We start from the raw sequence: 12231 nt of genomic DNA, 5'->3' as shown, positions 1-12231 counted from the left end.
CTTTATTACTAAAGCGATTATAGTGACTGTTTAACAACTACATCAGTTTTTCTTTGAGATTTGCATTATTGCTATTTACCAAAAATTGTAAATGGTGAAAAATCTTCCTTCTGATTTTTATCTAAATAATTTTGATAGTTCCTAACTTCTTGACACCATCTCGATTAAATCTTGAACTGCCTCTATAAAGTATGTTTTTAATATTGCTGCACCTTGCTAAGGGTTCTTCATCCTTAAGACAACTGCCCATTTATCTTCTAAATTGAAGGAATAGGTATGTTGACGTTTATGCGAAAGAGAGAAAGTTTAAGATACTTTACTTCTTAAGAACATGAAAAGAACTGTTTACCAGCTTGTAAGTAGGCGTATGATTTCTGAGAATTTCTGTTTCCAAAGGGACAAAAGATTTCAAAGTTCTCTTGTAAAAATTACACTATTTGGTTTTTAGAATCTAAGGATACATTTCATACTTTGATGAAATGCACAACTAAAGGAACGCACGTGTTGGAGTTCCCTCGTTGCTGCCACTTGAGAGGCCCAGTCAGGGTTAGTTTGGTTACAGTAAAGAAATGGCCCCAAAATTAAAAATGGTAAAAGTATATACTTAGGTCCGTACTTCAGTGTGTATCAAGAATGACGTAGTGGATCTCATAATTTCTTTTGCCCCAAATTTAATTTTTAAAATGAAAGCTAAAAAGTTTATAAGTAAGCCATTTTTGATGGACATTGTTAAATATATCAAAGCAGTTCTTTGCAATGTAAAGTAACTATTTCATTATGAAGACTTGCATTTTTAATTTGGTTAGATAAATATGATCCAGCTTTTCACTTTTGGACTGAGATCAAGCATGAGAAGGAAATGCCTTAGAAAATAAAGGCCTTAACCACTAACATAGATGTTTTAAGATGGAACGCTCTGCCCATTGACCATAGCTAGTGTCGGTACAAATACAACTGGGACTCTCTATGGCAGAGCTCAGTAAGCTTTTCCCTAAAAAAACAGATAGTAAATATTTAAGCTTTGCTGGCCAAGAGATACAGTGGAGGCTACTGTGTAGGTACTTATATAACCATTTAAAATATAACTATTGACGAATGTAAAACCTGTTTTTTGCCTGTAGGCTGTTACAGAAACAGGCGACTGGCCAGATTTGCCAAAGAGCCATAGTTTCTAATTCCTGCTCTTTGGCAGGTCGGTCTTAGAGAAGCACAACTATAGTCTGTGGTAAAATGTCTCTACTGGCAGATATCCGAAGTTTAAAACAATGAAATCTCTATAAATCACCACATATTTGGTCCCGTTTAACTTTGTCTAGGGCCAGAGCACAGCACATTAAATGGAAACTAAATTGAAGAAAGAATAAGTAATCAAACATATACTTTTCAATCTTGGGATTAAAAAATAATAAAAGTAGTATGTGTATCCCTTAGTGATAGTATACACCGTATTTAGAAACAGAAACCCGTGCCCTTGGAATGAAAGGATCATGGTCAGGTTTTCTGTTTATATGACCTCCACATAAACTTTCCACGGTGCCCCAGGGAGCTTACAGTAAATGGTCTGATGGCCTGGCTGGTAGCTCTTTTCTTTTGCCAAACCCGAGAGGTTCTTGCTCTCTGGGAAGCGTGTGAGTGAGCTTCCTGAAGAACTTTCTTGCATAGTCTTGGACGTTTTTCGTTGTAGACTCAATTAAGATGCTCTGAAGATTTTTCTGGTAACTATTAAAAATATTAACCTTGTATGGCCTGTTAACCACTTTTTTAAAAATGTATCTTTCATATGCATAGAAATGTGGTTCCGTTTACCCATTCTGGACCCTGGGGAACATGGCCTTTATTTTTAAAGCCAGAATTCTTTGTGTCCTGTAAATTTGTCACCATCTCTTTACTCATCATTATAATCACTCTCAGTATTTCTAATGATTCAAGTGTATTCTTTGTGAAAGCAAATTACAGAGAGGAAAAAAGGTAACAGAGAAAGAACTGAACTCCTAGAGAGTGAAAAGCTCTGTTATTCTTTGCTTGCTTGTTATCGAGTCTATGGTTAGGACAAATGAGTCAGCTCAGGGCTTAACTATTTTTTTCTGAAAGAGCAGCATAGCCCTGGGGAGCATAATGTAGGTGTCGCAGTGGATGGTATTGGTGGTTTGAGTCCCTGCAGTTCCCTACACTCTGCAACGGGTTAGGTTCTAATCTAGTTAAAGATAAAAGAGATTAAGTGCCAAGTCTTCCTTTCAATCTATCTTCAGTGAGTGTCTCTGTTTCCTTAATTTCCTCATATACTTTTAAGTTGAAGGACATAATCTCACATAATTCCTTAAATCAGGAGGAGACACAGAAGTTTTCTTAGATCTAGGTGATTAACAGTAGAAGTGGTGACCTTATTAATGCTTTAAATATTTGGTTCTTTGAAGTCTTTGTGAGTGACTTTAGTTATTGTGTTCCCTTCACTAGATTTAATATCAGAGGAACAACAATAGGTGATAGAATAATGAGGTAATTCAGTATGTTCCTTCATTATTTATTTTTTCTTTATGATGAATTTGCCAGGTCCTCCTTTTCCACACCTAACCACCTTTCCTATTAACAGTTAATACCTCTTCAAACTTACTGAACTCTGAGTGCTCAGCCTTGTGAGCAGGTTGCTTTTCACAGACTGTATTTAGCTGCATGCACTGCATGAGAATAGAATGAAGAGTAATTTCCTGTGTGCAGATGTAACTGATACCCACGTCGAGTGTGTCACATGATAAAGTAACTATCATCTGAAAATGATGTACTCTAAGTTATTGGTTACTCATTTTGGATATTTTGTCAAAGGATGCAACTTACTTTTTTTAAAAAACTTGATTGGCAAAGCAATTAGCCTTAGCAACTTTTTGTTATTATTCAGATATACTCCTTTCCCTTGAAATCAGGAAGTAAAATAAGGACTTGAGTCCAATTCTATGCATAGGTTTAAAATTCTGACTTTTAAGGAAAGCCGTTTTATTAATAAATAGCTTTACTGACTTAATGTCGCACATCAAGATGCTATCTAAGTCTCAGACACTTCTGTAATTTGAAGACAGTGGGGTACATTTTTAAATACAATTTTAAAGTGAGCTTCAATCCTATTATTCTTCTAGCCCAAACCTGGTTTACTGACAAAATCAACTTTGTATCTAATTCTAGGGACACATGTCTGTTATTTACCATTCATTAGTTTCCAAAACAAAGGGGTAATATGAAACATAAAATGGAATTTGTTTAAGGGCTTTTTGATTTTCTGGTTTCCACCTTTCATCTCAAGTACTCAAGGCCAGTTTCTGCTTTTACAGTGAAGATTGCAATTAAAAAGTACCATGTTGCTTTAAACAAGTTACAGAGAAGCTAACAAATTGAAGTGGAGAGTATTAAGAACTAATAAACAACGGTAAAAAAGAAAACGTGCCTCTTCCTTTCCCTCAGAGCTAATGAGATTAGACAGCTTCTTTACCTATCTTTCTTTCTTTCCTATATGGACGAAATTTCTAATTACAAGGTAGTTTTTTTTCCTGACATCAAGCACACATTTAGTCTGCTTCCTCTTTAGCAGTTGGGGATGCTCAAGGAATGTAAAGTTCTGCTTAAGATAAGATTAGAAAAATAAAATTAGAAAAACAAAATTATCACACGTTATGATCTGCTCTGCTCATATAGCCAGTCTACGTGAAGGACTGTCCTGTAGTGTTTTGTGAATAGGTCTTAACCCTAATCTGCTGAGATCCTGAATGATAGGTGCCACATTTAATCTGTTTCTTTTAATAATAAATAAAATGGTAATCATCCCTTACTCTTCGCTCAGCTGCTATTACTTCATCACCTGTCACCTGGTCTTCTATTCATATGGCCCTCCAGCTTGCTTCCAACCTCTGTCCTCATCACGTCCACTTTCAGTGGCTTTCCGTTGCCTGCAATATAGAAAACTCCAGCTCCTCTGCCTGGCCTGCAGGGCGCTCTCTGTCATGGCCGTGGCCAGAATTTGCGCAGACTACAGCAGACCTACTGGGAGCGTCTCTGGGTATACTTAATGCCTCTGTTGCTTTATTCACTGTGTGCCTTCTACCTGAAATGCCCTCTTGTCACTGACACCATCATGTTGGCCACCTCATCTCAATATTCATCTTAAGTTCCTTCTTGTTGAAACTTTTCCTGGCCCCGTACCTTTCATAGTCCCAAGCAGGACTGAACATTTCTTCCGTGTGCCCTTTATACATCTGTTATGCTGTCTGTATAACACTTTATCGTGTATGTGTATGTGTATATTTCCCTGTGTAAGAAGTAAGCACGTCTGAGGACAGCATAAGAATACATACATGCATATGTAAATAAGAGTTGGGCAAACAAGACACCTTTTTATCTAAATTCTAGCTAAGTTTTTATTCATATTTCCTTAGATGATCTGGCTTGTTGTTTTCTTCCTCCGATTTCCTAAACTTGAAATAAATGAAAAGCTATGAATTACAGTTAACCCTTGAACAACACAGTTTTGAACTGTGCAGATCCACTTATATGCAGATGTTTTTATAAATAACAGTGTAAATTTTTGACTTTGATTCTCTTAACATTCCTTACGATTTCCTTAACATTTCTTCTCTCTAGTTTAGGTATACAACATATAATACATACAACATAAAATATATGTTGCTCTATTATTTCTGTTATCAGTAAGGCTTCTGATCAACTGTAGGCTATTAGTAAGGTTTTTGGAGAGTCAAAAGCTTTATGCAGATTTTTACCTCCATGGGAGTGGGGGTCAGTGTCCCTAAGCCCCACATTGTTCAAACATCAACTGTATTGTTTCAGAGGTCCCACAACCTTCCCACATATTTGATGACTTCCTAGAAAGGCTCACAGAATTTAGGTTCATTTGTAATTATGACAAGAGAAAAGACACATCAGAGTCTGGACGAATCCAAGCATAAGCTTCCAACATTTTCCCAATCCCAGCATGGGCCATAGAATGTTCTCCCTTCAGTAATCAAGTGTATTAATGCTTGTGTAGTGTTTCTGTCCAGAGAAACCTGCGTGAGATTCAGAAACCATTTTTATTGGGGGGTGGTCACGTGGGCACCCTCCACACCAACCACAACTACCTAAATTCCAGACCCAAGAGGAAAGGACGTGTTCACTTTATTTATTACAGACCATCCCGGCAAGCCTATCAGGCTTCAAACCATCAGGCTTCAGTGTCCCAGGCAGGCAGAACATTGCAGGCAGCGTTGGACAAGTCAAGTTCCCAGACATCAGCCAAGAGCCAGCCTTGGAAGCAGACTCTTCTGAAGTCAGCAGTGTCAGGCCTGCTGTCCCTTAGCTTTACTAATACGGTTTGAGGCAAAGAACCCAATTCCTCTCCCCCCACTCTCCCCCGCACAACAGCTCACATAAGCAAATTGTGTCCATGTTTTGTTTTTTTTTGTTTTGTTTTGTTTTGTTTTCCTGCCCCCAGAGCGGTCAAGGTTGTATTTACCACAAAGAAAACGTGCACATGAGCATCTATCGTATTCACTTTCCACGCCGTATAGCCTGGGATTGAGCTGGTGACTCTGGGGGCCGGCTGGGCTGCCCTTTCCACAATGGCTTTGGCTTGGGGCTTCTGGGAGGAAACACCGTGAGCAATCCGAGAACAGTGAGATCTCCTGCACCACAGGAGCACCTCCAGCTCCTTGACGTGGTGGACGAGGAACCTCCAGAAGCTTCTGGGCAGCGTGGGCTTTGTTTTCTTGTTGCCCCAAGTGCCCTGATACTCTACAGTGGTGTCACAAAATTTGGGAAATACTACATTGTGTATATGTCTTTTTAGATTCACGAAACTAACATCATAAAGCCTCTTCAAAGACTTGACAACAAAGAAACCTGTTTAGCTTTGCTTAATCCATTATTTTGCCCATTTCACGAACACTTTTTGTGGAACACCTACAAACATCCCACAATTTGGACAATGCTCTTTCAGTTTACATTCTAAATTGTATCAAGTTCATTAGATTCCTAGACTAGACGACTCTTTCATACCTGCACAGTAAAGAATTTCTTCCAATAGTTTAACTTAAAATTCACCTGCTATATAATCTGACCATGTCCTCACGTTCTATCCTTAGTACAGTATCCTTTTATATTAACCTCCTTTGACTAACTGAATTACTCCTCATGTCATTTAATTCCAGGTTAAATAAATTAATCCTCTCCTAATCTGGATTAAACCATTTTTTCTACCCTAAAATTTCTTTGTTCCCCCACAGACCATTTTAACGACACCAATAATATCAATTGTATCACTCTAGCTATCTGTGATAGTGTTTTGTAAAAGGATAAACCATATTGAAGATAATAGGCAAAGTGATTCACATTTTGTATTTTTAGTTTCTGTTTAATTTCTCCTTATATTTTAGCCTAGTCCTCTAACTACTAAATGTGTCAACTTGTTTATTTTTTTTTAATAGGGCTTACAGACTATTTCTGATTTTTTTTTTGTAAGTTTATATATTTATTTTGAGAGAGAGAGCACAAGTGGGGAAGGAGCCAAAGAGAGAGAGAGAAAATCCCAAGCAAGCTCCACACTGCCAGCACAGAGCCCTACATGGGGCTCGAACCCACGAATTATGAGGTCATGACCTGAGCCAAAGTTGGAAGCTTAACTGACTGAGCCACCCAGGTGCCCCTATTTCTGATTTTTATAACTTCCTAATTTAAACTTGGAGTTACCTTAAGAATTTTACTGACCATTTAGAAATAGTTTTCTAGAATATGCAGTATTAAAATTAAAATACAGGGGTGCCTGGGTGGCTCAGTCAGTTAAATGTCTGACTTTAGCTCAGGTCATGATCTTGTGGTTCGTGGGTTTCAAGCCCTGCATCAGGCTCTGCACTGTTAGCACTGAGCATGCTCAGATCCTGTCTCCCTCTGTCTCTGCCCCTCCCCTGCTCGCTCTCTCTCTCTCTCTCTCTCTCTGTCAAAAATAAGCATTAAAATAAATAAATAAGACTCTTGGGGAAGAGGAAGGAATCAAAATATAAAGTCAGGAATCTAGGTTTTTATTTTCTTAGGTCAGTTATATGTTAGATTCATTGGAGATTTTTTTTCTAGTAAATGCTGTCTCCCAAATAAATGGCTGATACCTTGAGGTGTTTTTGTTTTTATAATGAATCAGTTTTGTGTTTATTTTATCCATTCAATAAACGTGTATGAACCAAACTCTGTGGTAGATGCTGGTAATCTAAGGATAATGAAAATTACAGCCTCCATTAGCTCTTGGTTCAGTGGGATACACAGACACATACAAATAATTATAAAATAGTAATTGTGGCAATGGAGTTTTGCATAGGCACTGGCATTATTAAGGGCTTTTAGCCTAATCTACGGAGGGGAGAATTGTATTTTTTTTAATTCTTGGTTTGTGACACACTGTCATTGTCGACTTATGCTTAGTTCCTTTTCTTTATTTCATTTATTTAATGGTAAGTGAATCTCAATAAACCCAGCACCCAAGCCAAGAACTGAGAGACCACCAGTAACTTAGATCTATGCAGACACCTCCCAATCCTGTGCCCCTGCCTACCTTACCAGTGGCAGCCACTCTCCTGAATGTTGTGTTGATCATGACTTACTTTCGAAACAAAAAATTATCCTGAACATAACTGCCAAACTAATATATCACTTAAATTGTTTTACCCACTTTTAAACTTTATAAAAAAGGACATCATACTAGATGTGAGACCAGGACTTGCTATTTTTTTCAGTCAACATTATATTAAGATTCACCCATGTTGTAATGTGTAGCTGATGCTCAGTCTGTTTTCTGCTATCTAATAATCTGTAATTTATCCCTTTTCCTGGTAACTGGCAGTTGTTTACAGTTTTGCTATTAACAACAGTGTTGGTTTGAACATTCTGAGATATGTCTCCTTGGGTTTTTCTGGGGTACATACCTAGGAATGGAATCTTTGATTTTATAAGTTAGATTGTCTTCCAACGTGGGAGTATAAGTTAGTGCGGTCACTGAGTAATCACACTGATCCACATCTTCTTTAAAACTTGGTTTTGTTAGGGTGCCTGGCTGGCTCAGTCTGTAGAGCGTGCAACTCTTGATCTCGGGGTTGTGAGTTCAAGCCTCACACTGGGTGTAGAAATTACTTGAAAATAAAATCTTTAAATAAATAGGGGCCCCTGGGTGGCTCAGGCGGTTGAGCATCCAACTTTTGACTTGGGCTCAGGTCATGATCCCAGGATCGTGGGATTGAGCCCCATGCCAGGCTCTGCACCGAGCATGGAGCCTACTTAAGATTCTCTCCCTCTCTCCCCCACTCTCTCTCTGCCGCTCTCTTCCTCTACCCTTCTGCCCCTCTCTCTCTCACTCGCTCTCTAAAATAAAAAAATAATAAATAAACTTGGTTTTGTCACTTTTTTTGAATTTGCTACCGTTAGCAAAATTTGGTGTCCAGTGCTATCTCATGGTTTTGATTTTCATTTCTGTATTTACAGAACGAGATTATGCATCTCTCGTTTGTTTTTTGGCCATACCTCGTTTTCTACTGGGGTTGTTTTATTCTTTTTTTAATGTTTATTTATTTATTTTGAGAGAGTGGGTGGGGGGAGGACAGAGGGGAGAGAGACCAAGAGAGAAAGAGAGAGAGAGAGAGAGAGGGACCAAGACAGAGAGAGAGAGAGAGAGAGAGAGAGAGAGAGACTGAGACCCAAGCAGGCTCCATGCTCAGCCAGAGCCTGACTCAGGGCTCAATCTCACAATGTGAGATTGTGACCTGAGCCGAAATCAGCAGTTGAACACTTAACCTACTGAGCCAACCGAGTGTCCCTCTACTGGTTTGTTTTAATTGAGTTGTTTTTCTTTTCCGTGTTGTCTTAGCTTTTATTACTTATTAAGGAATTCTTTATATATTTTTGATACTAATTTGCTATCATTTATAAGTGTGTAAATATTTTTTCTGGTTTGTGATTTGTTTTTTCTTTTTTACTTTAAGCTGACTTGAGAAACCATTCTTAATTTTAATATAGTTGAATTGTATCATTTCTTTATGCATATAACTTCCTTTTGTTTAAGAAATCCTTACCCTGGATTCAAAAAAATTGAAAATTTTCTTTTAAAGTTTTCTTTCGACAATTTAAGGTGTTAATCCATCTGGAATTGATTATTTATGATGTATATGTGTGCCCATTTAGTTAGCCCTATTTTCCCTGTTCATTTGTTAAATGTTGAATTTCCCCAGGGAGCTGCTATCCTACCTATGTCATATTATAGAATTCCAGATAAACACAGGTCTATATCTGGGCTTTCTGTTTTGTTCCATTGGTCAGTTTGTTTGCCCCTCCATCAATACCACGCTCTTTAATTACTCTAGTTTTTTAATCTTAATGTCTTCCAAGTGTCTTCAAGTCTCTTCTCTTTATTTTTCTTTAGAAGGGACTTGGCTATTCTTTGTCTTTTGGTCTGTTTTATGATCAACATATTAAGTTCTACCTATGAGTCATCAGAATATGATAATGGTTGTAATAAACCTGGAAGTAAATTTGGAGAATTAATTATCCTCTCAATATTAAGTTATCTCTACATTTAGTTAGGCTGTTTAAAAAATGTCTTTCAGTAACAGGTTATTATTATTTTTTTATGTTTACTTAGAGAGAAAGAGAGAACATGAGCATGAATGGGGGAGGGGCAGAGAGAGAGGGAGATAGAGAACCAGGGCTTGAAGCTATGAACCATGAGATCATGACCTGAGCCAAAATCATGAGTCGGACACTTAACCGAGTGAGCCACCCAGGTGCCCCCAGGTTATAACAGGTTATAATTTCCTATGAACAAGTTTTGCATATCATTTTTTAACTTATTTATAGATACTTTCATTTTTGTTACCATTGTAAATGAATTTTTTTTAAGCTTATGCCTCCCTTTTTTTTTTTAAACTCATACTCTGTTGATAGTTTGTTGCTGGTGTTTAGAAATGCAGTTGATTTGGGGCGCCTGGGTGGCGCAGTCGGTTAAGCGTCCGACTTCAGCCAGGTCACGATCTCGCGGTCCGTGAGTTCGAGCCCCGCGTCGGGCTCTGGGCTGATGGCTCAGAGCCTGGAGCCTGTTTCCGATTCTGTGTCTCCCTCTCTCTCTCTGCCCCTCCCCCGTTCATGCTCTGTCTCTCTCTGTCCCAAAAATAAATAATCGTTGAAAAAAAAAAAAATTTAAAAAAAAAAAAAAAAAAAAAAAAAAAAAAAAAAAAGAAATGCAGTTGATTTATATAATGATCTTATATCTACCCAAGTGTTTTTCTGTTATACTTATTAGTTAGCATATAAATTCCTTTAAGCTTTTTTATGTAGACAGTCATATCGTTGCAAAAAGGAGTTTTCTTTCCTCCTTTTCATTCTTATTGCTTACTGGGTATTGGTTAATGAGGATAGTAAGAATCACACCTTGCTCCTGATTTTGAAAAAAGTGCCTACATGAGTTTATTTGTACTGGTGTTTCAGGGGTTTTGTAGATACCTCCTATGAGGTTAGGGGGCTTCCCTACCTAGGCTGTCCTAGTTTACTAACAGTTTTTATCATGAATGAGTATTGATTTAATCAGTCACCTAACTCTTCATCTATTGAGTTCTATTTTTTCTCCTTTAGCCAGCTAATACACTTACAAATGTTCTAATATTAAACAGCCTTTAACATGTGTCTTATGACCCAGAATGTAGTGTATATTGATGTATGTTCAACTCGAGAAGAATGTGTATTCTGCTGTTGTTGCATGAAGTAGTCACTAGTTGTCCATTATATCCAGTTGATCAGTGGTGCTGTTGAGTGCAACTATGGCTTTACTGTCTGCCTCCTGGATCTGCCCCTTTCTGAGACAAGGGTGTTGAAGTCTCCCAACTACAGTAGTGGATTCGTTTTTTTCTCCTTGCATTTGTCAGTTTTTTCCTCATGTGTTTTGACCCTCTCTAGATAGGCACATACACATTGAAGATTGTTCGTGGAGAATTGACTCCCTTGATGTTATTTAATGCCCTTCTTTATCCCTGATAACTTGGCTTACTTTGAAGTCTGCTCTGTCCAAAAGAAATATAGTTAATCTTGCTTTCTTTTGTTTAGTATTTAACATGGGATATTTTTCTCCATACATTTATTTACTTTTAATCTCTTTATTTTTTTAATTATTTATTTTTAAATGGATTTCTTTATTTATTTTTAAGTGGATTTCTTGTAGACAACAGATAGCTGGGTCATATTTTTTGATCCATTCTGATAATCTGTTTTTTAATTGGTGTAATTTAGAACATTGACATTCAAGGTGACTATTGATATAATTGGATTAATGTCTACCATATTCATTATAGTTTTCTATTTGTTCTTTGTTCCTATTTTTTGTCTTTTCCTTTTTTTTCCTGCCTTTTGTGGTTTGAATTCAGCATTTTCTATGATTCCATTTTCTCTCCTTTCTTAACATATCAGCTACAATTCTTTTTTAAATCTTTTTTAGTGGTTGCCGTAGAGTTTGCTGTGTACATTTACAACTAATCCAATCCACTCTCAAATCATACTACACCACTTCACAGGTAGCGTGAGTATTATATGATAAAACCCTGATTCTTTCTTGTGTCCCTTGTATCATTGCTGCCTTTCATTTCACTTTAATATAAGCATACATAAGCATATATACACATAAGATATATTACATCAACATACATAATGGAATACATTATTGCTGTTATTATTTTGAAGAAACTTATCTGTTAGGTAAACTAAGTAAGAAAAATGAAAGTTTAGGGGCACTTGGGTGGTTCAGTTGGTTAAGCGTCTGACCTTGGCTCAGGTCATGATATCATGGTTTGTGAGTTTGAGCCCCACGTCAGGCTCTGGACTAACAGCTCAGAGCCTGGAGCCTCCTTCGGATTCTGTGTCTCCCTCTCTTGCCCACTTACAATCTGTCTCTCTCTGTCTCAAAGGTAAATAAACATTTAAAAAATTTTTTTAGGGGCGCCTGGGTGGCGCAGTCGGTTAAGCGTCCGACTTCAGCCAGGTCACGATCTCGCGGTCCGTGAGTTCGAGCCCGCGTCAGGCTCTGGGCTGATGGCTCAGAGCCTGGAGCCTGTTTCCGATTCTGTGTCTCCCTCTCTCTGCCCCTCCCCCATTCATGCTCTGTCTCTCTCTGTCCCAAAAAATAAATAAACGTTGAAAAAAAAATTTAAAAAAAAAAAATTTTTTTTTTATTAAAAA

General features: G+C 37.7%; 1 protein-coding gene across 8 annotated transcripts in view; it reads left to right on the top strand.

Annotated features, from left to right (window-relative positions):
• Nucleotides 1-12231, top strand: part of DCAF6 (DDB1 and CUL4 associated factor 6) — a 135296-nt gene that overhangs the window by 103449 nt on the left and 19616 nt on the right. For 5 of the 8 annotated variants that reach the window (XM_025926207.2, XM_086694182.1, XM_086694181.1 and 2 more), the window contains one exon: nt 2455-2496. The exons of the other annotated variants lie outside the window; for them this stretch is intronic. In XM_025926207.2, coding sequence (XP_025781992.1) covers nt 2455-2496 — 42 coding nt within the window. The remainder of the gene's footprint in view (nt 1-2454; nt 2497-12231) is intronic. 8 annotated transcript variants of the gene reach the window in all.

The sequence above is a fragment of the Puma concolor genome, chromosome E4, assembly GCF_028749965.1.
Source record: "Puma concolor isolate L17-30 chromosome E4, mPumCon1.1.hap2, whole genome shotgun sequence".
NCBI classification, from domain to species: Eukaryota; Metazoa; Chordata; class Mammalia; order Carnivora; family Felidae; genus Puma; species Puma concolor.
The sequence above is the reverse complement of the archived record's forward strand: the minus strand, read 5'-3'. Positions and strand labels throughout refer to the sequence as shown.